This window comes from Neophocaena asiaeorientalis, unplaced genomic scaffold (genome assembly GCF_003031525.2).
Source record: "Neophocaena asiaeorientalis asiaeorientalis breed wild unplaced genomic scaffold, Neophocaena_asiaeorientalis_V1.1 scaffold78, whole genome shotgun sequence".
Taxonomy (NCBI): domain Eukaryota; kingdom Metazoa; phylum Chordata; class Mammalia; order Artiodactyla; family Phocoenidae; genus Neophocaena; species Neophocaena asiaeorientalis.
In genome coordinates this window covers 13,305,940-13,329,277 of record NW_020175018.1, presented here as the reverse complement: position 1 = coordinate 13,329,277, position 23,338 = coordinate 13,305,940, and the positions used below count along the sequence as shown (strand labels likewise).

The 23,338-nt window shown below is 51.7% G+C and overlaps 1 protein-coding gene across 2 annotated transcripts in view; it reads left to right on the top strand.

Annotated features, from left to right (window-relative positions):
* Nucleotides 1–23,337, top strand: part of ZER1 (zyg-11 related cell cycle regulator) — a 28,718-nt gene extending 5,381 nt beyond the window's left edge. The window contains exons 2-16 of one of the 2 annotated variants that reach the window (XM_024762546.1): nt 6,442–6,692; nt 7,987–8,137; nt 8,362–8,798; nt 9,111–9,287; nt 10,573–10,687; nt 10,833–10,979; nt 11,311–11,484; nt 15,022–15,237; nt 16,042–16,083; nt 16,250–16,369; nt 17,068–17,183; nt 17,531–17,719; nt 18,879–18,976; nt 20,606–20,708; nt 23,092–23,337. In XM_024762546.1, coding sequence (XP_024618314.1) covers nt 6,535–6,692; nt 7,987–8,137; nt 8,362–8,798; nt 9,111–9,287; nt 10,573–10,687; nt 10,833–10,979; nt 11,311–11,484; nt 15,022–15,237; nt 16,042–16,083; nt 16,250–16,369; nt 17,068–17,183; nt 17,531–17,719; nt 18,879–18,976; nt 20,606–20,708; nt 23,092–23,149 — 2,301 coding nt within the window. In that variant the 5' untranslated portion in view covers nt 6,442–6,534 and the 3' untranslated portion in view covers nt 23,150–23,337. The remainder of the gene's footprint in view (nt 1–6,441; nt 6,693–7,986; nt 8,138–8,361; nt 8,799–9,110; nt 9,288–10,572; nt 10,688–10,832; nt 10,980–11,310; nt 11,485–15,021; nt 15,238–16,041; nt 16,084–16,249; nt 16,370–17,067; nt 17,184–17,530; nt 17,720–18,878; nt 18,977–20,605; nt 20,709–23,091) is intronic. The other variant, XM_024762547.1, reaches the window with a different exon arrangement.
* Nucleotide 23,338: the final 1 nt, after the last annotated feature.

The window sequence follows — 23,338 nt, the reverse complement described above, 5'->3', positions numbered from 1 at the left end:
TGGGTGACTGAGCTCATCCTGCAGAAAGGGCAAAGCCCCTGGCGGCTCTCTCATCCAGAGTGGTGAGGGTTTCACTGTGGCCACTGGGTGCCCAGCACTGTCCTGGGCATGGTGGGCAGGGGGAATCTGAGAGCGTGCCTTGCCTCCCAGGTTCCCTGCATGTGCTGCAACCCTACAACGTGTCAGGCCCACGTGGGGTGTGCAGCCCCTCGTTCAGCCAGTAGTCGTGGTATTGGGCCCATGGTGCCAGTGTCGCACACCCTCTGCCCTTTCAGCCTGTGAGCATCTTATCCTTCTTCCTGGAACGCCTTTCCCTTCTCTCCCCGCCACCGGAGTGAACTATGACTCATCTTTTGGGTCACTGCTGAGATGTCACTTCCAAGGATGCCTGCCCTGACTCCCCAGTCCAGGGCAGGTCCCCTGGCACGGGCACCCAGGGTCCCAGGTCCCACCCTCTCCTTCAGAGCACTGGGCCCAGTTCCGTGGCATGGGTTTGTATGCTTCTTAGGTGGAGATCTGTCTCGCTCCAGAGCCATTGTGCTCCACGAGGACAAAGACCTTGTCTGGTTTCGCTCACCCTTGGACCTACAGTGCTCAATAGACAGTAACCTTGGGCTAGGTACAGGGATGATGTCAGAGGAGACAGCCCGGTTCCTGCCCTCGTGCAGCTGGCCGTCTGGCAGGAAAGCTGGATGATTAAAACAGCATCAGTCCTAAATGTTAGTTGTTATGGTAGGGCCTATGGGGGCACACAGCAAGAGCACCCTGGAGGGTCAGGGAAGGCTTCCTGGAGGAAGTGACACTAAGGCCTGAGGGTGCATAGACATGAGCTGAGTCAAGAGGAGAATTCAAAGGTATTGTGGGCTGGAGTGGTTGGGAGATGCTTCCTGGAAGAGGGACATGAATGTGTTTGGGGGTTTAGGAGCAGTATTTAGAACAGAAAGTGGATGACCAAAGGTCCGAAGGTGACCTTGTGCCTCTGGCCTATTGCCAGTACAACGGAGGAGGCCAGTTCAGCGGGAGTAGGGGGTCGGGGGGTGGTGAGTAGGCCGCAGAGCTGGTCCCACTTCTGGAAGCCCTGAATGACTGCTTGAAGAGATTGGACTTGGCAGTTTCCAGCAGGGCATGTCTCCCTGCCAGCGGTGCTCCTTCTGGGTCAAGATCTGAAAGTGAGTGCAGGCAAAGGAAGGCCATGCCCAGGGTCCAGGCAGCCTGTTTCTTGTGCTTTTCCTCGAGGGTGTCATGGCACCACTGGGGCAGCTGGCACAGTGGGCCTTGTGGCAGGAGACCCAGGCCTGAGAAGCAAGGGCCTGGAGCTGGGCAGGAACAGACCTTGCTCTAGGGCCCAGGGCAGGTGAGGCAGGAGAAAGGGATGTTGATGATGAAAGCTGCCTTTTAGTGAGCAGTTACTATGTGCCAGGCACCACGCTAAACCCCTTCTGTATTGTTCCGTGTCCATCTGCACACAGTGTTCTCTATTTTAGAGAAGAAACTGAGGCACAGAGGTGAAGACACTTGCCCAAGTTCACCGGCTCTTATGCAGCAGGGCTGAGAATTGGAGCTGGGTTGGCCTGGCTCCAGAGCTCTTAGAGCACGGTCACCAGTGAATGGTGCTGCCAGAATTGAGAACTGGCCATTGCAAAGGGCACAGCGTTCTGTGGCCGCCCACTCGGTTTCCTGAGCATCCTGGAAGGCTCACATGTGGACTAGGAGGCTCCAAGAAGCCAGGGGCAAACTGAGCTCCTGCATAAACCTCCACGAGATGAGGTTCACATGCCAGTTTGGACAGAGTAGCCCCTCTCTCTGAGCTTGAGTTTCCTCATCTGTAAGGTGGGCTCATAACCACCATCTGTTGTGCACTGAGTCATCTCAAGCTTGAGATGAGGCATTTTCCCAACAACCCTGTGAAGTGGGGATTGTTGTCCCCACTTTCCAGGCGAGGAAACTGAGATCCAGAGAGGTTAAGTAATAGACTCGTGAATTGTGGAACTGGATTGAAACATAGATCTGTCTAACCTAGAGCCTTCACTTAAAAGGAAAAAAAGCAATAGCTATTGAAGGATAATATAGATAAGGAAAGGACCACAAAGCATGAGCAGACAGTTTGATGAATTTCCACAGGTGTACACACCTGTCCCAGCCCTCCCAGAGGCCCCCCTGCCACTTTCTAATTACTGCCTCCCTGCAAAGGTAATCGCCACCCTTACTTCTAACACCATAGATTCATTTTGCCTATTTTTTCCCCTTTCTGATGTAAACTCTCATAGGAAAAAGGTTTGGGACTAATTCCTGACTGTCCTCAGGTCTATAAATGGTGGATTGTTTTCTATCCTGTTCACTCAACTTGGATGTGAAGGTTCAGTTTTCATTCTCTCCTAGCCACTTATTGTAGCTGAGGGTGCATAGTCAGAGATCGTTACTTCGCTGAACCCCGAATTCCTTTTAAACGTGGACCTCTTTGGTGTCCAGGCCATTTCCTTAACTTTTTGTTGAATCGCAGTATACATTTTTAAAAGTGCACACGTCATAATGTACAGCTCCCTGAATATTCACGAAGTGCACATGCCTGTATGCCCAGCACTCAGATAAGGGACTAGAAGCTTCTTAGCTCCGAACCAAACCCCCAAAGTAACCACAGTCCTGACTTCTGCCACACAGATTAGATTTTCCTGTTTTTTTAAATTTTGTTTGTTTGTTTTGCCATGCCACCCGGCATACAGGATCTTAGTTCCTTAACCAGGGATCGAACCCATGCCCCCTGCAGTGGAAGCGTGCAGTCCTAACCACTGGACCACTGGGAAGTCCCAGATTTTCCTGTTTTTTAACTTAAGGGAGTAAAACATAAATGGATTCATTCAGTATATGAGTATACACTCTTTTGCGTTTGGCTCCTTTCACTAAACATTGTGAGGTCCATCCAAGCTGTTGTGAGGTGGTACATTCTCATTGCTGTGTAGTGTTTCACTGGTGAGTGGACCCTAATATTCATTCTCATGTCAGTGGACATTTAGGTTCTGTTCTATCAGGAATCGTGCTGCTGTGGACATTTTGTCTGTGTCTTTTTGTGAACATTTATATGCATTGCTGATGGGTGTATATCTGGTAGTGGAGCTGCTGAACACTGAACATATGTGTTTGTTCAGCTTTAGTAGATAGTGTCACACAGTATTCCAGTGACACTGCCAGTTCACACCAATTCACACTCCCACCAGCAGTGTGGGTAACTTCCCCTCGTTCCATAGCTTCACTATAACACAAGCTGGGTGTTGCCTGTATTACTATTGTTTCCAATGGAACCTTTTTGGTGGGTGCAAAATGGTATCTCATTATGGTTTTCCTTTCCTTTACATTTATTGCGCATTTCTTTATCCTTTATGAAATGCCTGTTCAAGTCCTTTGCCTATTTTTTAACTGGATGCTATGTCCTGATCTGTAGAAGTTGTTTATATATTCTGAATACAAGCCTTTTGTTGGATATATTATTGGAAACGTCTTCTAGTTTGTGGCTTGCCTTTTCTCTTTCTTTTTTTTCCCTATTTTTATAAATTTATTTATTTATTTATTTATGGCTGCGTTGGGTCTTCGTTGCCCAGTTGCGGCAAGTGGGGGCTACTCTTCATTGCGGTGTGCGGGCTTCTCATTGCAGTGGCTTCTCTTGTTGTGGAGCATGGGCTCTAGGTGCATGGGCTTCAGTAGTTGTGGCACGTGGGCTCAGTAGTTGTGACTCACAGGCTTAGTTGCTCCACGGCATGTGGGATCTTCCCAGACCAGGGCTCGAACCCATGTCCCTTGGACTGGCAGGCAGATTCTTAACCACTGCGCCACCAGGGAGGTCCCTTGCCTTTTCTCTTTCTTAATGGTACCTTTTGATGAAAAGAATATTAAATTTTGAGGCAGTCCAATTTATCAGTTTCTCTCTGTTTTTTTTGGTGACCTATTTAAGAAATTATTGACTACTTGAAAATCATAAAGATATACTCCTATGTTTTCTTCTACAAACCTATCATTTTACCTTTCACGTATAGGTCTGTGGTCCATGTCAAGTTAATTTTTGTGTGTATATGAACGAACATTCTTCACTTCAGTGCATATCAGTTTATCATTTTTCCCTTATGAGTCCTACTTAAGAAATCTTTACCTATCTCAAGGTCATGAAGGTAGTAGGAGACTTCACTTTTTTTTTATTGAGGTATAGTTCATGTACAATGTTATATGTTCCAGGTGTACAACATACTGATTCACAGTTTTAAAGGTTACACTTCATTTATAGTTACTATAAAATATTGGCTATATTCACTATGTTGTACAATATATCCTTATAAACTATTTTATACATGATAGTTTGTATCTCTTACTCCCCTCCCCCTGTCTTGCCCCTCCCCCTTCCCTCACCCCACTGGTAACCACTAGTTTGTTCTCTGTTTCTGTGAGTCTGTTTCCTTTTTGTTATATTCATTAGTTTGTTCTATTTTTTAGATTCCACATGTAAGTGATATCATACAGTATTTATGTTTCTCTGTCTGATGAGAGCTTACTTTTTTTTTTTAATTAATTTATTTGGCTGTGCTGGGTCTGATTTGCAGCACACAGGGTCTTCGTTGCTTCATGCGGGATCTTTAGTTGCAGCATGTGGGATCTAGTTCCCTGACCAGGAATCAAACCCGGGCCCCCAACATTGGGAGCATGGAGTCTTAACCACTGGACCACCAGGGAAGTCCCAAGACCTTACTTTTTTTTTTTAATAAATAAATAAATTTATTTATTTATTTTTGGCTGTGTTGGGTCTTCGTTGCTGTGTACAAGCTTTCTTTGGTTGTGGTGAGTGGGGGCTACTCTTCGTTGCGGTGCGTGGGCTTCTCATTGTCGTGGCTTTTCGTTGTGGATCACGGGCTCTAGGCGCGCAGGCTTCAGTAGTTGTGGCTTGCGGTCTCTAGAGCTCAGGCTCAGTAGTTGTAGCGCACGGGATTAGTTGCTCCGCAGCATGTGGGATCTTCCCAGGCCAGGGCTTGAACCCATGTCCCTTGCATTGGCAGGCAGATTCTTAACCACTGCGCCACCAGGGAAGCCCAAGACCTTACTTTTTTTAATAACAGTTTTGTTGAGCTGTAATTCCTATGCCATACAGTTCATCTATTTAAAGCAGACAGTTCAGTGGGTTTCGGGGATATTCACAGAGTTGTGCGACCATCACCACAGTCAATTTTAGAACATTTTCTTCCCCCCAAAAAGAAACCCACAGCCATTAGCAGTCACTCCCCATCCCCGCCCCCTCCACCAACCTCTTAGCCCCAGGCAACCACTAATTTACTTCTGTCTCTGTAGGTTTGCCTGTTCTGGCTAAACATTTCATACAAATGGAATCATAAAATATGTGGCCTTTTGTGACTGGTTTCTTTCACTTAGCATAACGTTTTTCTTTTTTTTGCGGTACGCGGGCCCCTCACTGCTGTGGCCTCTCCCGTTGCAGAGCACAGGCTCCGGACGCGCAGGCTCAGCGGCCATGGCTCACGGGCCTAGCCGCTCCGCGGCACGTGGGATCTTCCCGGACCGGGGCACGAACCCGTGTCCCCTGCATCGGCAGGCGGACTCTCAACCACTGCGCCACCAGGGAAGCCCCCTAGCATAACGTTTTTAAGGTGCAGTGTTGTAGCCTGTGTCGGTACTTCATTCCTGTTATTGCTAAATAAGGTTCCATTACATGGCTATACCATGTTTTTGTCTATCCGTTTATCAGTTGATGGGCATTTGAATTGTTTCCATTTGACTATTATGGATAATACCACTATGTACAACTTTTATGTGGAAGTATATTTTCATTGCTCTCCTGAGGAGCCTTCATTCTTAATCATATACAATGAGATTCACTGATGACGTGTCTTTAAAGCCCTGGCACATACTAAGCATTCAAACAGTGACAGCTATACACAGGTAATACACACACATACACACACACACACACACACACACACACACACACACAGAGCAACAGACACCACAATTTAGCTGTTAACCAAAGACCCTGTAGGGAGTTCCCTGACGGTCCAGTGGTTAGGACTCAGTGCTTTCACTGCCGTGGCCCGGGTTCAATCCCTGGTCAGGGAGCTAATATCCCACAAGCCGTGTGGTGTGGCCAAAAAAAATCCCCTGTAATCCCCACCCAAGCACTGGGTCCCCAACACACACATCTGCCCGCAGACATTGGGAGGTCATAGAAATGCTCAGACAACGCCCCCTGTTCTTTGCAGGTCAAATCACACGTAGGTGGTAGCACAGCAGGGCAGGGAAGGGAGGAATCAGGAGTCCCGGGCCCTGACCCTGCTAAGCTGCTAGCTTGTATGTGCCATCCAGGGGCCTCAGTTTTTCTACTAGAGAGTGGACATAGGGCAGCTGGTAGTTCTGGCCCTTATGCATGGCTCACTTAGCTTCTTTCCGGTTCCCCAGGCCGTGGCTCAGCTAATGATCCTGTGAGTGTCAGGGAGTCACCATTGCCCCTGGGGCCCCTGTCCCAGAGTGGTCTACCTGTCTGCTCCCAGCATGGCGTCAGACACCCCTGAGTCCCTGATGGCCCTCTGCACTGACTTCTGCCTGCGCAACCTGGATGGCACCTTGGGCTACCTGCTGGACAAGGAGACTCTGCGGCTCCATCCAGACATCTTCCTGCCCAGCGAGATCTGTGACCGGCTCGTCAACGAGTGAGCGGGCGTGGGGCTGGGGCAGGGGCCTGAGCCTCAGCATGAGTTGTGCGGAGAGATTGGGAGCATTGTGTGTGCCCCCCCGTGGGGATATGCACACACGTGGGTATCTGTGGGTGCAAGAGAACACTGGCCCCTCCATAACTGTAAAGTTGTAATTGCGCATGTTGGTATGTGTGTGGAGGGGGGCGCACGTGAAGGAATGTGTTTGCACACACGTGGGCTTCTGCAGCACAGGGTAGGTTTGAGTGTAAAACTGCAGGTATGCATTACACCTATGAGAGGGTGTAGAAACCTCTCCTATAATATAAATGAAGGAGTTATATGCTGTCCTGTGTGTGTATTTGTGTACGCACACGCGTGTGCGTACACACACGATGCACCTGTGCCTGTGAACACGTGTCTGTGTGTGAACCTGAATACATACATATTTATGCACCAGTGCCAGAATAATGGACCCCTGAGCAGGGATCAGATCATTCAGAAAATCTCTGTGTGGCTTCTCCAAGGGACTCCCCACTAATAGAGGCTCCTAGAAGGATGATATACAGGCCTGACTGCTGGAGGTTCGGTCCAGATGCCCAGAGGGAAATTGTTAGACCAGACAGTTGCATATAAAAGTGGGAACCTGTGTGTGACCTGAGAGCCCAACTTGTAAAAACATTCTGAGCATCTAATGTGGGTCAGGCACTATATTGGACACTGCAGAGCAGAGTTGTGTCCATTTTACAGATGAAGGAACTGAGGTCTGGGGAATTGCAGTTACTCGTGTGAAGTTGCCCAGGTAGTGAACAGCCAAGCCAGGGTGGTGTATGACTCCACAGCCTTTTCCACCAGACCAGCATCTGCTGGTATCTCGACAGAGTTTTGCTGAGCGCTTGCTCTGTACCCAGCTGGGAACTCCAAACGCCTCGGCTCAGTCTTCCTGTTGGACAGGGTTCTGGGAAGGGCTGATCAAAGTCAGAAGCTGGCTTAAAGAAGATGGGGAGTGTGGACGTGTATGTTTGTTATAGAAGCGTCTACAGTTTGGCGGGGAAGAGCTTGGGATTTGCCATTGATAGAGGCCCCTTTATCACCAGCTGGTCTACCTTTGGACTCTGGTTGCTGGGGCCACCCTTAGTCTCATCTGTAGGGTAGTCAGGATCCAACCAGGTGCTGTGAGGAAGAGGAGGGGAGGAGATGGAGGTTGCTGCCGGGGTGGCCAGGGAAGGCTTCAGAGGAAGGGGAGGGCTGTGCTGGGCCTTGAAGGGAGCATGCGGGTCCCTCCCCTGAGCCAGGCTTCCTTCCCTCCCAGGTATGTGGAGCTGGTCAATGCCGCCTGCAACTTTGAGCCGCATGAGAGCTTCTTCAGCCTCTTCTCAGACCCCCGCAGCACCCGCCTCACCCGAATCCACCTCCGCGAGGACCTGGTACAGGACCAGGACCTGGAAGCCATTCGCAAGCAGGTGAGACCTGGTCACCAGGCACCGGGGATGGCCAGGGGAGGCCACCCTGAGACAGTCAGGCAGAGTTGGGGCAGGACCGGTCACCTCCAGCCCAGGAATCCTGAGGCACCTCCAGGGCTCTCCCCCTCGTGCAGACCCCTCCCCAAGCCCCACGTGTGGCTCAGGGCCCGGCCTAGGCTGGGGTGTGGGTGCAGAGGTGATAATGGGGCTGTGCCCGCTGCCAGGACCTGGTGGAGCTGTACCTGACCAACTGCGAGAAGCTGTCCGCCAAGAGCCTGCAGACGCTGAGGAGCTTCAGCCACACCCTGGTGTCCCTGAGCCTGTTCGGCTGCGCAAACATCTTCTACGAGGAGGAGAACCCGGGGGGCTGTGAAGACGAGTGCCTCGTCAACCCCACCTGTCAGGTGCTGGTCAAGGACTTCACCTTCGAGGGCTTTAGCCGCCTGCGCTTCCTCAACCTGGGCCGCATGATCGATGGGGTCCCCGTGGAGTCCCTGCTGCGGCCGCTCAACTCGCTGGCCGCCTTGGACCTCTCGGGCATCCAGACGAGCGACGCGGCCTTCCTAACCCAGTGGAAAGACAGCCTGGTGTCCCTCGTGCTCTACAACATGGACCTGTCTGACGACCACATCCGTGTTATCGTCCAGTTGCACAAGCTGCGGTGAGCTGCGAGCCCAGAGCTCGCGGGGTGGGGGTGGGGAGGTGCGGATTGTCAGTCCCAGGAGATTCCTGAGCCCCCCGCCAGGCAGAAGGTGGGGATAGAAGAGACAGTCCTATTCCTTAAACCCACTGTTTTGGTCTGACCGGAGCTGTTAAGGGCACCTGGGTCCCAGCACGTTTTTTCCCAGAACGCCCTGGAGTGGTTGTAATAGGGATGGGCCCTCCCCTGCCATGGACTGAAACAGCAGGGGTCTACGAGGCAGCCCCAGTCTGTGTCCAGCTCCTGACCTGTGCCCCCAACTCCAATCTCCAGACACCTGGACATCTCCCGAGACCGCCTCTCCAGCTACTACAAGTTCAAGCTGACTCGCAAGGTGCTGAGCCTCTTTGTGCAGAAGCTGGGGAACCTGATGTCCCTGGACATCTCTGGCCACATGATCCTGGAGAACTGCAGCATCTCTAAGATGGACGAGGATGCAGGACAGACCAGGTGGGGACCCACCTGCCATGTTTGCTAGCAGGGTATCATTCAACAGGCATTGACCAAGTGCCCCTCTGTCAAGTGCTGTCCTGGATGCTGGACAGAAAGAAACAAATCAGACCCTCCCGAGTCTGTGTGAGCTAGTGGGGACAGACGGGTCATTATTAGGGCTGCACAGGGCTCTGGGGTTGCCCTGAGGGTCAGGAAGGAGGGAGGAGGAGGAATGGCACCCAGGCTGTGCAGAAAGCTCATTCTGAGTTTGCCAGAGGAAGGGTGTCCTAGCAGAGGAGACAGCACGTGCAAAGGCTGGAGGTACTGCACGGGGAGTGACTGGGAGATTACGGCGCTCAGACGGGCCGGAGCTGGTGTGGTGGTATTAAGGTAAGGCCAGCATACCCGCCACTCGTTAGGTGATGGGGCAGACAGGCTGGTCCCCAGGTTCGTTGTTTGGAGGAGAGAGCTGATTCAAACCCATCCAGCTGTCACTGGCCGTAAACCCTCTCCCCCACCGGAATGGAGTGGGGTTTGGTTGATGGGCATGTCCCTTCATGACTGTTGGGGGAACCTAAAGGTGACACATCCTCACTAGAATGGCAGATAGGATTCTCCAAAGATGGCTGCAACAGTATCTCCTATCCCACATGTTCTCTACAGTGTGACCTTGTCACCCTCCCATCAAGAGGTGGGGTCTATGTCCGTCCCCTGCCTTTAAAAAAAAGGGACTTCTCTGCTTCCCTGGTGGCACAGTGGATAAGAATCCTCCTGCCAATGCAGGGGACATGGGTTCGAGCCCTGGTCCGTGAAGACCCCATGTGCTGTGGAGCAACCAGCCCGTGCGCCACAACTGCTGGGCCTGCGCTCTAGAGCCCGCGTGCCACGACAACTGAGCCTGCATGCCGCAACTACTGAGCCCGCGTGTCACAACTACTGAGCCTGTGTGCCACAATTACTGAGCCCACGTGCCACAACTACTGAGCCTGCATGCCACAACTACTGAAGCCCACATGCCTGGAACCTGTGCTCCGCAACAGGAGAAGCCACCCCAGTGAGAAGCCCGTGTACCGCAACAAAGAGTAACCCCTGCTCGCCACAACTGGAGAAAGCCTGTGCTCAGCAACAAAGACCCAACGCAGCCAAAAAAAAAAAAATCAAAAACAAAATAGACAAGGCCGGAGGGCCTAGCAGAGGGCCCCAAGGAAACGCCTCGCCACCCCCCAGGGAGAGGCCCTTGTTTGTGCTGACCCAGGGCAGCCCCGGGCCCCAGGCCACTCACCCCAACACCCTCTTCCCTCAGCATCGAGCCTTCCAAGAGCAGCATCATGCCCTTCCGGGCTCTGAAGAGGCCACTGCAGTTCCTTGGGCTCTTCGAGACCTCCCTGTGCCGCCTCACGCACATTCCGGCCTACAAAGTGAGAGGGGGAGGGGGGGGAGGACCAGGGTGCCCTGGGAGAAGGGAAGGAGGGGTCTGCCCTGGGCCTAGAGATGGCGGCGCTGGGATCGGGCATCCCAGTGCTTGGCCTCTTCTGGGATGTTCTGATCATGCTCCATCTCCAGGTGAGTGGTGACAAAAATGAGGAACAGGTGCTGAATGCCATCGAGGCCTACACGGAGCACAGGCCGGAGATCACCTCACGGGCCATCAACCTGCTTTTCGACATCGCACGCATTGAACGCTGCAACCAGCTTCTGCGGGCCCTGAAGGTCAGTCCCGACCCTGGGGGCCCTCGGGCTCCGGTCCGTTCCCACCATTCCCTCCTCTACACCCCTCCTCTTCCCCAGGACACCGGCCGTGCCGCCTCCCAAACCCCAGCCCCGCCTCGCAATGCCTAACTTGCCCCAGCGCTGGCCTTGTCCCAGGACTGTGGCCTGCCCCAGTTTCTGCTCCCCAACCCCTACTTCTGCCCTCAGGCAGCAGGATCAGGCTGAGCCCTGCCCCAGAGGACCGTCCAAGCCCCTCTCACAGCCCCAGGCCTGTCCCCGCACAACTTGGACGGGCCTGGCCAACCCCAGCCCGTACTCCGTCTTCATACAGCTGGTCATCACGGCCCTCAAGTGCCACAAGTATGACAAGAACATTCAAGTGACAGGCAGCGCTGCCCTCTTCTACCTGACCAATTCCGAGTATCGCTCAGAGCAGAGCATCAGGCTGCGCCGGCAGGTCATCCAGGTGGTGCTGAATGGCATGGAATCCTACCAGGAGGTGACGGTGAGCCCCCACCCGCTGCCTGCTCTGACCCAGACACCCCACTTCCTGCTCACCCTGTGTGTCCCAGCCTCGCCAGCAGGCTCGCAGAGCCCTCCCGGTGCCATGCTTGCTCTCAACCTTTCTCTCCTGGCTCTATACCGCCCCCCCCAATCCCCCTTTCCTGCTGCATTGCTGCCAGACTCTGGGACCTGGCATTCAGGGCCCTGGGACCTGGCCCCACCCGGCCAGTCCGTCGCCCACTGCCACCCTCCCCCAGGGTTCCTGTCCTCCTGACTCTGGGCCTTTGCTCGTGCTAACTCCTTAGCCTGCCCAGTGACACTCTGCTGAGGTGGGTATTTTTTTCAATAACTGCTTTTATTATAAAAGTAATCAAAATTTTTACTGGAGAAAAATTACAGGTATAAAAGAAAAAAAAAAAAAAACACTGGTAATCCCAGCACACAGAGAGCCAAGATTAACAATGGATATCTATTGTTCTGGCTTTTAGTCTGTGCATATCTATTTAGTAAATGGGACCATTCTGTGTGTACTGTTGTATAACCTGGATTTTCATTTCAACAGCATCTTGTAAATGTGAACATCTCCCATATCAACAAAACATCTTACGACAAAATTTTAAAAGCATTGTTTCTTTCCTGATCACAAAAGTGAGATACCTACTGCTTAGAAAACAAATTCAAGTAATAGAAAATGCACTAACTAGAAAGTGAAAGTTCCGGTCCCAGCTCTCCTCCCCCCGGGGCAGCTGGTTTGAACAAGTCGGCTTCATAAGTGTTGGTGCCAACATAGTGTGAAGTGTTCTCGCCCAAGGGGAGGCTGCCCTGGCGCTGGCTGTGCTGGGGCTTAGAGGCAGTGGCCAAGCCCCAGCCCCGAGGGGTGGCAGGACGGGGCTCCCCCAAATACACGGGCTGCACTTACTGAGTCAGCCCCACGGCTGAACATTTAGGTTGCTTTTCATGTTTTGCTATTTCAAATAAGGCTTTGCTGAATACAAGTGATTGATGCTCCTCATAAGACACGTCTAAAAGGAGACTGGCTGGAGCAGTGGGGTTGTGTATTTTTAAAGCATTTGGTACGTGTTCTTGCATTGTCCTCCAGAAAGGCTCTGGTGGGGATATAGTCTCTGTAGGGATGAGAAGGCCCCCTTTCCCACTGCCTGCCAACTCCAGACTTTAGAGCAACAGTTCTTCTTGCATTGAGATTGATTTTATAATCAGGTAAAAGGCTTGTCTTTTTTTTTTTTTTTTTAACGAGAAAAGAATGCTAGTTGAAGACTCGCAAATTCATAAACTTTCAAAGAAATAGAAATTCAAGTAACAAGATAATCACTTTTTAAACTTTATTTATTTATTTAGTTATTTTTGGCTGTGTTGGGTCTTCGTTTCTGTGCAAGGGCTTTCTCTAGTTGTGGCAAGCGGGGGCCGCTCTTCATCGCGGTGCGCGGGCCTCTCACTGTCATGGCCTCTCTTGTTGCGGAGCACAAGCTCCAGACGCGCAGGCTCAGTAGTTGTGGCTCAAGGGCCTAGTTGCTCCGCAGCATGGGGGATCCTCCCAGACTAGGGCCCGAACCCATGTCCCCTGCATTGGCAGGCAGATTCTCAACCACTGCGCCACCAGGGAAGCCCGATAATCACTTTTTGACTCGAGAGATTGATGATGTCCGTTGACAAAGGTCAGGGGAAGAACACACTTGCACTTTCCACTGGTGAGGTGTGACCTGAACAACCTCTTCACAGGGCAACTTGCAGAACCTGCCAAAACTGTGAATGCATTTATCTTTTGGCGTAAATTCCACAGTTAGAAATGTTCTTAGAGGAAAAAGATACATGTACATCCTCCCTTTTTGATTAAATAAGAAGTCAGAGGCAACCAAAATGTTTTAGCAATAGGGGCCTGGACCTGAAAGATTAATGTAAGATCTGCCCACATCATGGGATATGATGGTAAATCTGTACATCCTAACATGGAAAGATGGATGGCCCTGCATGTTGATAAGTGAAGAGAAGTTTTGGGCCAATATGGATAAAACCTTCTTTTGCCTCTCCCCTCCCCCAAGTATACATTTGTATTTCCATGGTAGAAAAATCTAGAAGGTTGTGCATCAAACCTTTTTTTCTTTTAATATTTTTGGCTGCGTTGGGTCTTCGTTGCTGTGCGCAGGCTTTCTCTAGTTGCGGTGAGCGGGGGCTACTCTTCGTTGTGGTGCGTGGGCTTCTCATTGTGGCGGCTTCTCTTGCTGCGGGACACGGGTTCTAGGTGTGCGGGCTTCAGTAGTTGTGGCACGTGGGCTCAGCAGTTGTGGCTTGCGGGCTCCAGAGCACAGGCTCAGTAGTCGTGGCGCACGGGCTTAGTTGCTCCGCGGCATGTGGGATCTTCCTGGACCAGGGCTCGAACCCGTGTCCCCTACATTGGCAGGCGGATCCTTAACCACTGCGCCACCAGGGAAGTCCTGCATCAAACTTTTAACGGCAATTACTTCTGAAGAATTAAGTGGGGGACTTTATAACTTTCTACTCAGATAGTATATTTTGAAATTTTTATAGTAAGTATTGCTTTTATGATTTTAAATAATTTTTTTCTCAAATTACGAAATATATGTATATTGTGGGGGAGAAAAAGGACAGAGTTAACAAGGGTTAACAAGTTAATTAGAGGATTAGGATATCCTCTAATTTATATAAGTAATGAAGTATGGTGAACTTCCAGTATCTAATGAGAAAGCATGGAAGGAAATTATGAGGAAAATGCACTGAGAATACTGTAAAATAAAGAAAGAAAGAAACCCACAGACAGCACAAAGAGTAATTGAGGATGTGGAGTGACTGGAACTTTTCTGTGCTTCTGGTGGGAGTATAAACTGGTACAGCCACCTTGGAAACAGTCTGGTGTTACCTGGTAAAGCTGAAGACGTGCACAACTTGTGACCTAGAAACTCCACCCTGCGCGTGGGTGCCCTAGAGGAGCCCACACACACGGACACCAGGATGCACGTACAGGACATTGTTTGAAGTAGCCAAACACTGAAGTCTACCCGAACGTCCGCTAGCAGTGGACTGCATAAATAAATTAGAATTCTATACTGCAAATGAAAAGAAATGCATTTCAGCTACTTATAACAAGATGGTTGATCTTGCAAACCTGTGGTTGAACAAAAAGCCACAAGATGCTAGAGAATCTTTCAAGTGAAAGGCAGGGATGGGGCTCTCTCGTGGGGAGAGGGGCTTATGACAAGGAAGGGACATATGGGGACTTCTGGGTGCTGGCAATGTTGTTTCTTGACCCAAATGGTGTTTACATGGTTGTTGAAAAGCTTGTTTGCTTTATAATTATTTGCAAAACTATACATTTGTGTTTTATGCACTCTTCTGTATGTTACAGTTCATTAAAAAAAAAAAAAAAGCCTCGTAGTCTCCTCTTCCAGGCAGCCTTCGTGGACCACCACAGCTCTGGATGATCTCACACCTCTAGAGAGCCCCTCAAGTCCAGCTCCCAAGGCTGACCCTGACTGTGCTCCGCTTGTCTCCTGGCCCCGCCCAGGTCCAGCGGAACTGCTGCCTGACCCTCTGCAACTTCAGCATCCCCGAGGAGCTGGAGTTCCAGTACCGCCGAGTCAACGAGCTCCTGCTCAGCATCCTCAACCCCACGCGGCAGGACGAGTCGATCCAGCGCATCGCCGTGCACCTGTGCAACGCCCTGGTCTGCCAGGTGGACAACGACCACAAGGAGGCCGTGGGCAAGATGGGCTTTGTCGTGGTGCGTGCGTGCACGGTGGGGGCTGCCTCTCCCTCCCTCCTCCACAGCCCCACTGCCCAAAGGGAGGATTTAGGCCGGACCAAAGGAAGAATTTCCTGGGACTTCCCTGGCGGTCCAGTGGTTAAGACTCTGAGCTTCCATAAACAGCTACTTCCAAAGGAAGAATTTCCTAACGGTGAAAGTTGCTGATGACCTGTAGATTTCCTCCACCTAGAGAACACTCTGTCATCCTCTACCAGCCCCTCCACTCTCCTGTTGGGTCCCACTGTACAAGTCACTCCTGCCTCCTCAGACCAAGTGCCCCTCTTATGTCTTCCCAACTGGGATTCAATAAATATCTGAGAGCCTATCTGTTTAACATTAGCCTCCCCACTGGCTGTGAGCTCCGTAGGGAGAGACGCCATGCTTGTTCCTTCCATCATCCCGTCCCCGGCACTTCCTAGCACAGGGCCTGGTGCACAGTGGGGAGTTAATAAATATTTGCTGAAGAAAGGAAGGCACATCTAGTCTCCTCCTTTCAGTTATCACTGGGGAGGCTGAAACCCACAGAGGAGGAGGGCCGTGCCCACAGCCACGTGGGGTCAGGCTCGAGCCAGGACTAGCACCCAGGCGTCCTGATGCCAAGTATCAGGTCCGTGGGTGGCACTTCTCCCAACAGCCTCCCAAATAGATAGGCAGATTTGGTCTCGTCGGGATGTATTAACAGGAATAGAATTGCTGACTCTTCCCTCCCTCTTGGCTCTTGGGGGACGTGGCAGCTCTTGAAGCCCTGGCCCCCTGGCGAGCTCTCTTCTCTGCCCGCAGACCATGCTGAAGCTGATTCAGAAGAAGCTGCTGGACAAGACAGTAAGTTGAGTCTTCATGGAGCCACCCTGCCCCTCCCCTAGCCTGAGAAGGGACTGGCTTGCCCCTGGGGGGGTGTCCACATTGTGTCAGGGGACCCTGTCACCGGGTGCCAGGAGCCTGGGGGCCCATCCAGGTGAACCTGTGCTGAGCCCTCTCCCCGCTTCAGTGTGACCAGGTGATGGAGTTCTCCTGGAGCGCCCTGTGGAACATCACGGATGAGACTCCCGACAACTGTGAGATGTTCCTTAACTTCAACGGCATGAAGCTCTTCCTGGACTGCCTGAAGGTAGCGCCCTCTCCAGAAGCCTCCTTGACTCCCACTTGGCCGCTCTTCTGTCCCCATGTCCCCCAGCAACCCCTCTCCCCATGGTTCCCATGGAAGGGCAGTGGGGATCAACTCACAGGCCCGCCAGCCCAGGATTTGCTGCCAACAGGAAGAAGCTCCAGAGGTCTTCCCTGACCCAGACGACCTGGCTGGGCGCTCCCTTAGAGCCCTCCCTCCAAGGGAGAACTCAGCCCCGTCCTTCTCAGCACGATTTCTCAGACTCTCCAGGTCTGGCTGGGGTCCACTGAGGTATCAGCCAGACAGAATTCTGTCCAGTAGGATGGTCTCTTCATCCTAAAACTCATTCTTGATTGTCTTGCTCTAGTTTCCAAAAGGATTCCCTTAGACTAACATTTTGAGCTTTGGTAAATAGAATCATGTTTGTCCCATTCATAATTTTATAGGTCAGATCTCCACTCAGCCTTTGATTTTGTGGCAGGGAGCTCTACCACTTTAATCCCTTGTAGTGTGTACCCAGCACTGTCCTAGGTGTACCGGAAGGTAGGAGAGCAGCAGATTGCACCCGCACCCGCCCCACCCCCGCTTTGTCTATCTAGTTGAAATGGCCAGACAGATGCTCATAAAGCTTCTAGGTTACCAGTATCAGACACTAATTAAGTACTCATTGATATGACCCCCAATGGCTCTCATTTTGCCAGGAGTTCCCAGAGAAGCAGGAGCTGCATCGGAATATGCTAGGACTCTTGGGGAATGTGGCAGAGGTGAAGGAGCTACGGCCCCAGCTAATGACTTCCCAGTTCATCAGTGTCTTCAGGTTGGTACTTCTCTTCTTTCCCTTTTTGCCTTGGCTGCCAGGATGCTCAGAGCTCTAGTCAGTGCTCAGTTCCAGTAACTGCTGTTAGCCTAGATTTCTGTTAGGAATGCCGCTTTCACTCTATGATGCGGTCTCTTATTCTTTCAACCCTCCATAAATGGTCCTGTTGTAGCTGTATCTTACCTTAAGCGACCTTATATCCCCTTTAGAAGTCATCTGGGTACAAATGATAAGTGATAAAGAAATCAGTAGTACCTCTGGTATCTGGTCTTTTAGTTGGGGTCCAGCAGCTGGTATCTGAAGAGGGATTTGGGGATCAGGACTCCATTTTTCTCTCTTCTTGGCAGCAACCTGCTGGAGAGCAAGGCTGATGGGATTGAGGTTTCCTACAATGCCTGTGGCGTCCTCTCCCACATCATGTTTGATGGCCCTGAGGCCTGGGGCATCTGTGAACCCCAGCGGGAGGAGGTAGAGGAGCGCATGTGGGCAGCCATCCAGAGCTGGGACATCAACTCACGGAGAAATATCAATTACAGGTGCGGAGTGGGGAGGCGTGGGACGTGGACGTGGGGTAAGTGCTAGGACAGGATGCTCCTTCCCAACAAGGTCTGGTGCGAGCTACTTGCCCTCCTCCTAGTCCTGTGTCAGGTGTTACTAACCGAGGTGTAGTCCACGTAGAGCACAGCATGTAAATGCGCACATCTCACCTCTACAGTTCGGTGCCTGTTTCCTCACATCGACACCTGTGTGTACCCAAAGCCTGTCGTCTACAAACATTTGATACCTGTCCAGTTGTGAAAAAAAAGAGAAAATACAGACACGCAACAGGAGACAAAACGGAAACCATTCATTCCCTAAAAGAGCATCTCCCCCCTAACATTCTGGCGTCTCCCTTTCCAGCAGTTTTCTATGCACAGATTTAATTACCTCCAGTCCAGCTGGCATCAAGTCTTACTATCTCGTGTGTGAATTTCAAGCCGCAGCTATGCATCTCCCTCATCGTTTTACGACTGAGTCACTTTCTGTGTGCACCTGGGCCATCTTGTATCGATGGACATTGAAGTTGAAAACCCGTGTTGGGAGGAACAGGCTCACGCTCGTGGCTTTGCCGACACTCCAATTACTGTCATTTCAGAGGAGAGCTGAAGTGGACTCACTGGCCCGGGGAGGGGGTGGAGGTTGCACATACATTTTTCAGGCTTTTGGACCATGACTCCAGATGATGCATAGTAGAAGGCCATTATGGGAAGTGCAGTCAATCTCTTCTGCTTCCCAGGGTCCTTTGTCCCCCACCTCCCAGGCTGGGGCTCTCCTCCCTGCCGTGGTCCCCAGTTTCTGCACCACCTGATCTGTGTTCCTCCTACCTCCCTCATGCTCATGACCTCTCTCACCAGGGCACTCTCTTTGTGGAGCCTGAAGGGCCGGGTGCCCCCCGTCCCCTCCATCCTACTGGCCTGCTCATCATTTGTCCACGGGACCCTTCAGTGAGGACAACCCCCCAACAAGAGACAATGCACCTCCCCCCACAATGCCCGGCATCAAAAGTGACCTTGAGGGAGTTCCCTGGTGGCCTAGTGGTTAGGATTCCAGGCTTTCACTCCATGTCCTGGCTTCATTCCCTGGTCAGGAAACCGAGATCCCTCAAGCCGCACAGAGTGGCAAAAAAAAAAGTGACCTTGATTTTTCTTCCTATAGGTCATTTGAGCCAATTCTTCGCCTCCTTCCCCAGGGCATCTCACCTGTCAGCCAGCATTGGGCCACCTGGGCCCTGTACAACCTGGTGTCTGTCTACCGTGAGTACCCACTAACCCTTTGTTCACTCATCGGCTGAAAGCAGACTTGCCCTCAGGGAGGTGATAATCCAGGTGGAAGTACTATGAGAGCTGGTGTCAGTGTCTGCGTCTCAGCACCCAGCCCTCCGCTTTCTGGCATTGGTGGGACACCCAGCATAATGGCTGGCCCCTGCCTCATCGGCAGAAGCAGGCCTGGCAGATGAGCCGGCCCATCCAGAGATCCCAGGCAGCTTTCCTAATGTTTCCTGCTTCCATACAAGTAGATAGTCAAAAATCTCCATGCCTTCTGTAAGGCAGGGTAAGACCAACCCAAACCAAGAACTAACCCCCGAGGAAACAGACATCCGAGAGAACAGGAGAGAACTTGAAAACAAGTCTCACTCATTTCCTCGGAGAGACTCCCACCCCCTCTTAGAAGAGCCTGAACTGTCCTCTGCTCAGTGGCTTTGGGGGAGCGGAAAAAGAGGGTGCAGCACCGAGAGACTTTGATTGCAGACCGGGTTTGACCCCTGGTTCTCTCCTTTACTGGTTATGTGATCTCATGCAGGTTATTTAACCTCTCTGGGCCTCAGTTTTCTCCTCTGTAAAATGGGGATAATAACACTTACCTCATAAGATTGATGTGAAAAGAGAACCAGCAGAAAGTGCTGAGCCCTGGTGCCTGGATACTGCTCAGTCCTGCTACTGGCAGAGTGAATAAGAGTGCAGGCCTTGGGGGAAGACTGCCTGTGTTACTTTGAGCAGGTTTCTCAACCTCTCCGTGCCTCATTTGCCTCATCTTTAAAATGGGGTAGTAACAGTACTTTCCGCATAGGATTGCTGTGAAATGAGACATGTAAAGTGTTTGGAAGAGTGCTTTGGCACATCCCAGCTGTTCAGTAAGCATTTGCCAATTTTTTATTATTCCTTGAGGTTAGTCTTACTAAAAAGTAGCACCTTACCTCAAAGAGGCAGTGTAGCAACAGAGGAAGAGCCCTGAGCCCGGACTCCCTCAGACAAGCCTCTAGAGTGACTTTGAGTGGATAACTTCATCTCTCTGAAGCTCAGCTCTTCCGTCATTAAATGGAGATGATAAAAATAGCTCCTACGACATAGAGCTGCTGGAGGGCCATTGAAATGCCCGTGTTCTCCGTGGAGTGTATAGCCCTGGATACCGAGCCCTAGAATGTTCTTTGTTGGAGTGAACCATGAAGCCACCCAATAGGTAGCCCTGGTGGTTCCATCCTGGCTGGAAATATTTTGTTAAAAGTACAAATAAGCAGGTTCCTGGATCTGTTGAATCAGAATAGCAAAGGGCAGTGCTTAGGAAGCTCTATTTTTACAAAAACTTCTCAGAGTAGAAGGTGCTGGTTTGGGTGACATTTGGCGGGGGAAAATGCCACCGTGAGGCAAAGAAGGGAAGAGCCTTTTCCAAGGGGTTCATCCCTTGCTTCCCCCAGGTGGCCTCAGGAACTTGGGCCCCAGGGCTGGGCAAACATGGCTCCTGGCCGGTTGCAGCAGTGCCCTCACTCAGGGCCGAGTCTTCATCCTGCCTCCTGGGAGGGCAGTTCTTGCAGCAAGGGTGGGTTTCTGGGCAACAGGCTGATAGAAATCCCACCCTGATCACCTGCTGTCTGTCCCTATCCACAGCGGACAAGTACTGCCCCCTGCTGATCAAAGAAGGGGGGATGCCCCTCCTGAGGGACATGATCAAGATGGCAACCGCGCGGCAAGAGACCAAGGAAATGGCCCGGTGAGAGACTGGCAGTGTTTCTGCTTGGAGCCTAGACTTGGGGGAGTGAGGGATACAGCCAGGCCCTCTCGTGGTTAGGAATGGCTGAAATTCCCAGGGGCAACTCAGCTGAGTGAGGAGGTGGACAGCATACTGACGTCCAGCTGGGGCCTCCCTGAGTGTCATTTTGGCCACAGTGCGGCCGGAAACTGGATGACCAAGCTCTGAGCGGAGCGTCATTGCCCTCATCTGTAAGCTTTATTTTCTTACGTCCTCTCATCCCTGGGCATTAGCAAGTCAGGTCAGAACTTGTCGTTATTTTTGGCCAAAGACATTCCAACTAAAGAGAGGACACAGTATGGTAAAATACATTCTAGGGATCAGGCAGAATGCAAATGAGTTTCTGAATGTGAAGGTCCCGGACACGGCAGGGCCATCAAGGCCTTCCGCTGCTGTGTTGTTTTCACTACCGGGTCTAAAATATCATCTACCGGGATCTCACACCCATCAGTGCACAAGAGAGACCCTCAGAGATGCTACGTGTCGCAATCAGCAGTAACGACCTTGCTTTCCCCAGAATGCATTCTAGAAGAGAACAGAGTTAAGTTTACCCCAGTTCTAAACACAGCGCAGAATAAAGAGTATCGTGGGGGAGGGGCCTGGAGCTCAGAGGCTCCCCAGACAACTACTCACTGGCTGTTTCTGCAGTTATGGTCGGCAAAAGGCACTGCTTGGGCTTCCTTGGTGGCGCAGTGGTTGAGAGTCCGCCTGCCGATGCAGGGGACACGGGTTCGTGCCCCAGTCCGGGAAGATCCCACATGCCGCGGAGTGGCTGGGCCCATGAGCCATGGCCGCTGAGCCTGTGCTTCCGGAGCCTGTGCTCCGCAACGGGAGAGGCCACAACAGTGAGAGGCCTGCGTACCGCAGCAAAAAAAAAAAAAAGGCACTTCTTAAACGTTATTTTTGTTTTTAATTTATTTATTTTTGGCTATGTTGGGTCCTTGTTGCTGCGCGCAGGCTTTCTCTAGTTGTGGCGAGCGGGGGCTATTCTTCGTTGCAGTGTGCGGGCTTCTCATTGTGGTGGCTTCTCTTGTTGCGGAGCACGGGCTCTAGGCATGCGGGCTTCAGTAGTTGTGGCTCGCGGGCTCAGTAGTTGTGGCTCGTGGGCTCTAGAGCGCAGGCTCAGTAGTCGTGGCGCACGGGCTTAGTTGCTCTGCAGCATGTAGGATCTTCCCGGATCGGGGCTTGAACCTGTGTCCCCTGCATTGGCAGGCGGATTCCTAACCACTGCGCCACCAGGGAAGCCCACTGCTTAAACATTTAATTGACAGATTGGTCTGAGTTTGAGAATGGTAAAATGAGTGGTTCTCCAACTTAATCTCCCTAAAGAATCACCTAAAAAGATTGTTAAAAACATTCAGTTCCACTCTAGATTTTCTTTTCTGGTGAGCCTGGGAATGTGCATTGTCAACAGGGCTCCCAGGAGGTTTGAGAAGCACTGGGTAAGACTGACCCATAACCTACCCCAGTCACTTTGAACATCTCTGTAAGACCTGAGGTGTGTACCCAAGCTGGCCAGCCTGATGGCAGGGTGCTTAGGAGAAATCCCTCTGCCTGTTCACCAGTCCTGTCCCACCCCAGGCATCCCTTACTTCCTAAAAGGCATTGAGGCACCTCTTTAGCACATGGAGGCTGCAGTGAACACATACACACACACACACACACACACACCCGCCACCAACCCAGAGGCTTAGTGTGAACGGGAAGGCCGTGCAGGGTTCAGGGTGACACCTGACGGCGGTTCCCAAGGGCCAGACTAGAGTGGGAGACAGACTCGAGATCTGAGCATGAGGGGTGATTCCCAAACGCTGCACGGGGACTTGGCCGCTGCAGGGTGTCGGGCCCTCGTACTTGTGCAAGCACAGCTGCCCTAGCCCTACCCGGACCTGCTGCTGGATCAGGATCTCTGGGTGAATCTGATGCGCAGCCAGTTTGGGGACCACCAGTAGACTTTGGGGAAGAAAAAGGCCTGGGTGTACAGGGAAAAGGTGAAGAAGGAAGATGTTGCTGAAAAAAAGACCAGAAGGTTTTGGAGGTTAGGCCTGAGCTGATTCAGGGAAGCCCCTAACCACAGATGCCCAGGCACTGAGAGGTGGGAAAGGGGGCCTGGGGAAGTAGGAGGGGAGCACGCGGGGCTGATGGCATTCGTGGCCACAAGTACCATTTCCTGGGCACCCCGCACATGCTGGCCACTCTGCCCACCACTTTGTACGCTTCATCTCATTCAGCGTCAACATCATGGTTAACGTTGGCTAACAAATCCAGCAGCCTGATCAGCTGGGAGGGGCTGGGTCCACCCCGACCCGAGCCCACCCTCCAATCCTCTTTCTGTCATTGTCTCCAGCAAGGTGATTGAGCACTGCAGTAACTTTAAAGAGGAGAACATGGATACATCCAGATAGAGGCCTCTGCCCCCACGGCCGCCACTGCTCTGGACCACGAGGCTGGGAGGAAGCACTGTCAAGCAGCCCAGCTGGCAGATCCCCACTCGGGGAGCCTCCCACTGGATGAAGGGACACAGGGGGACTTTTGCACAACCGACGCTTTTCCTTAACATTAGTGAGATATATATATTATATATATATATATAA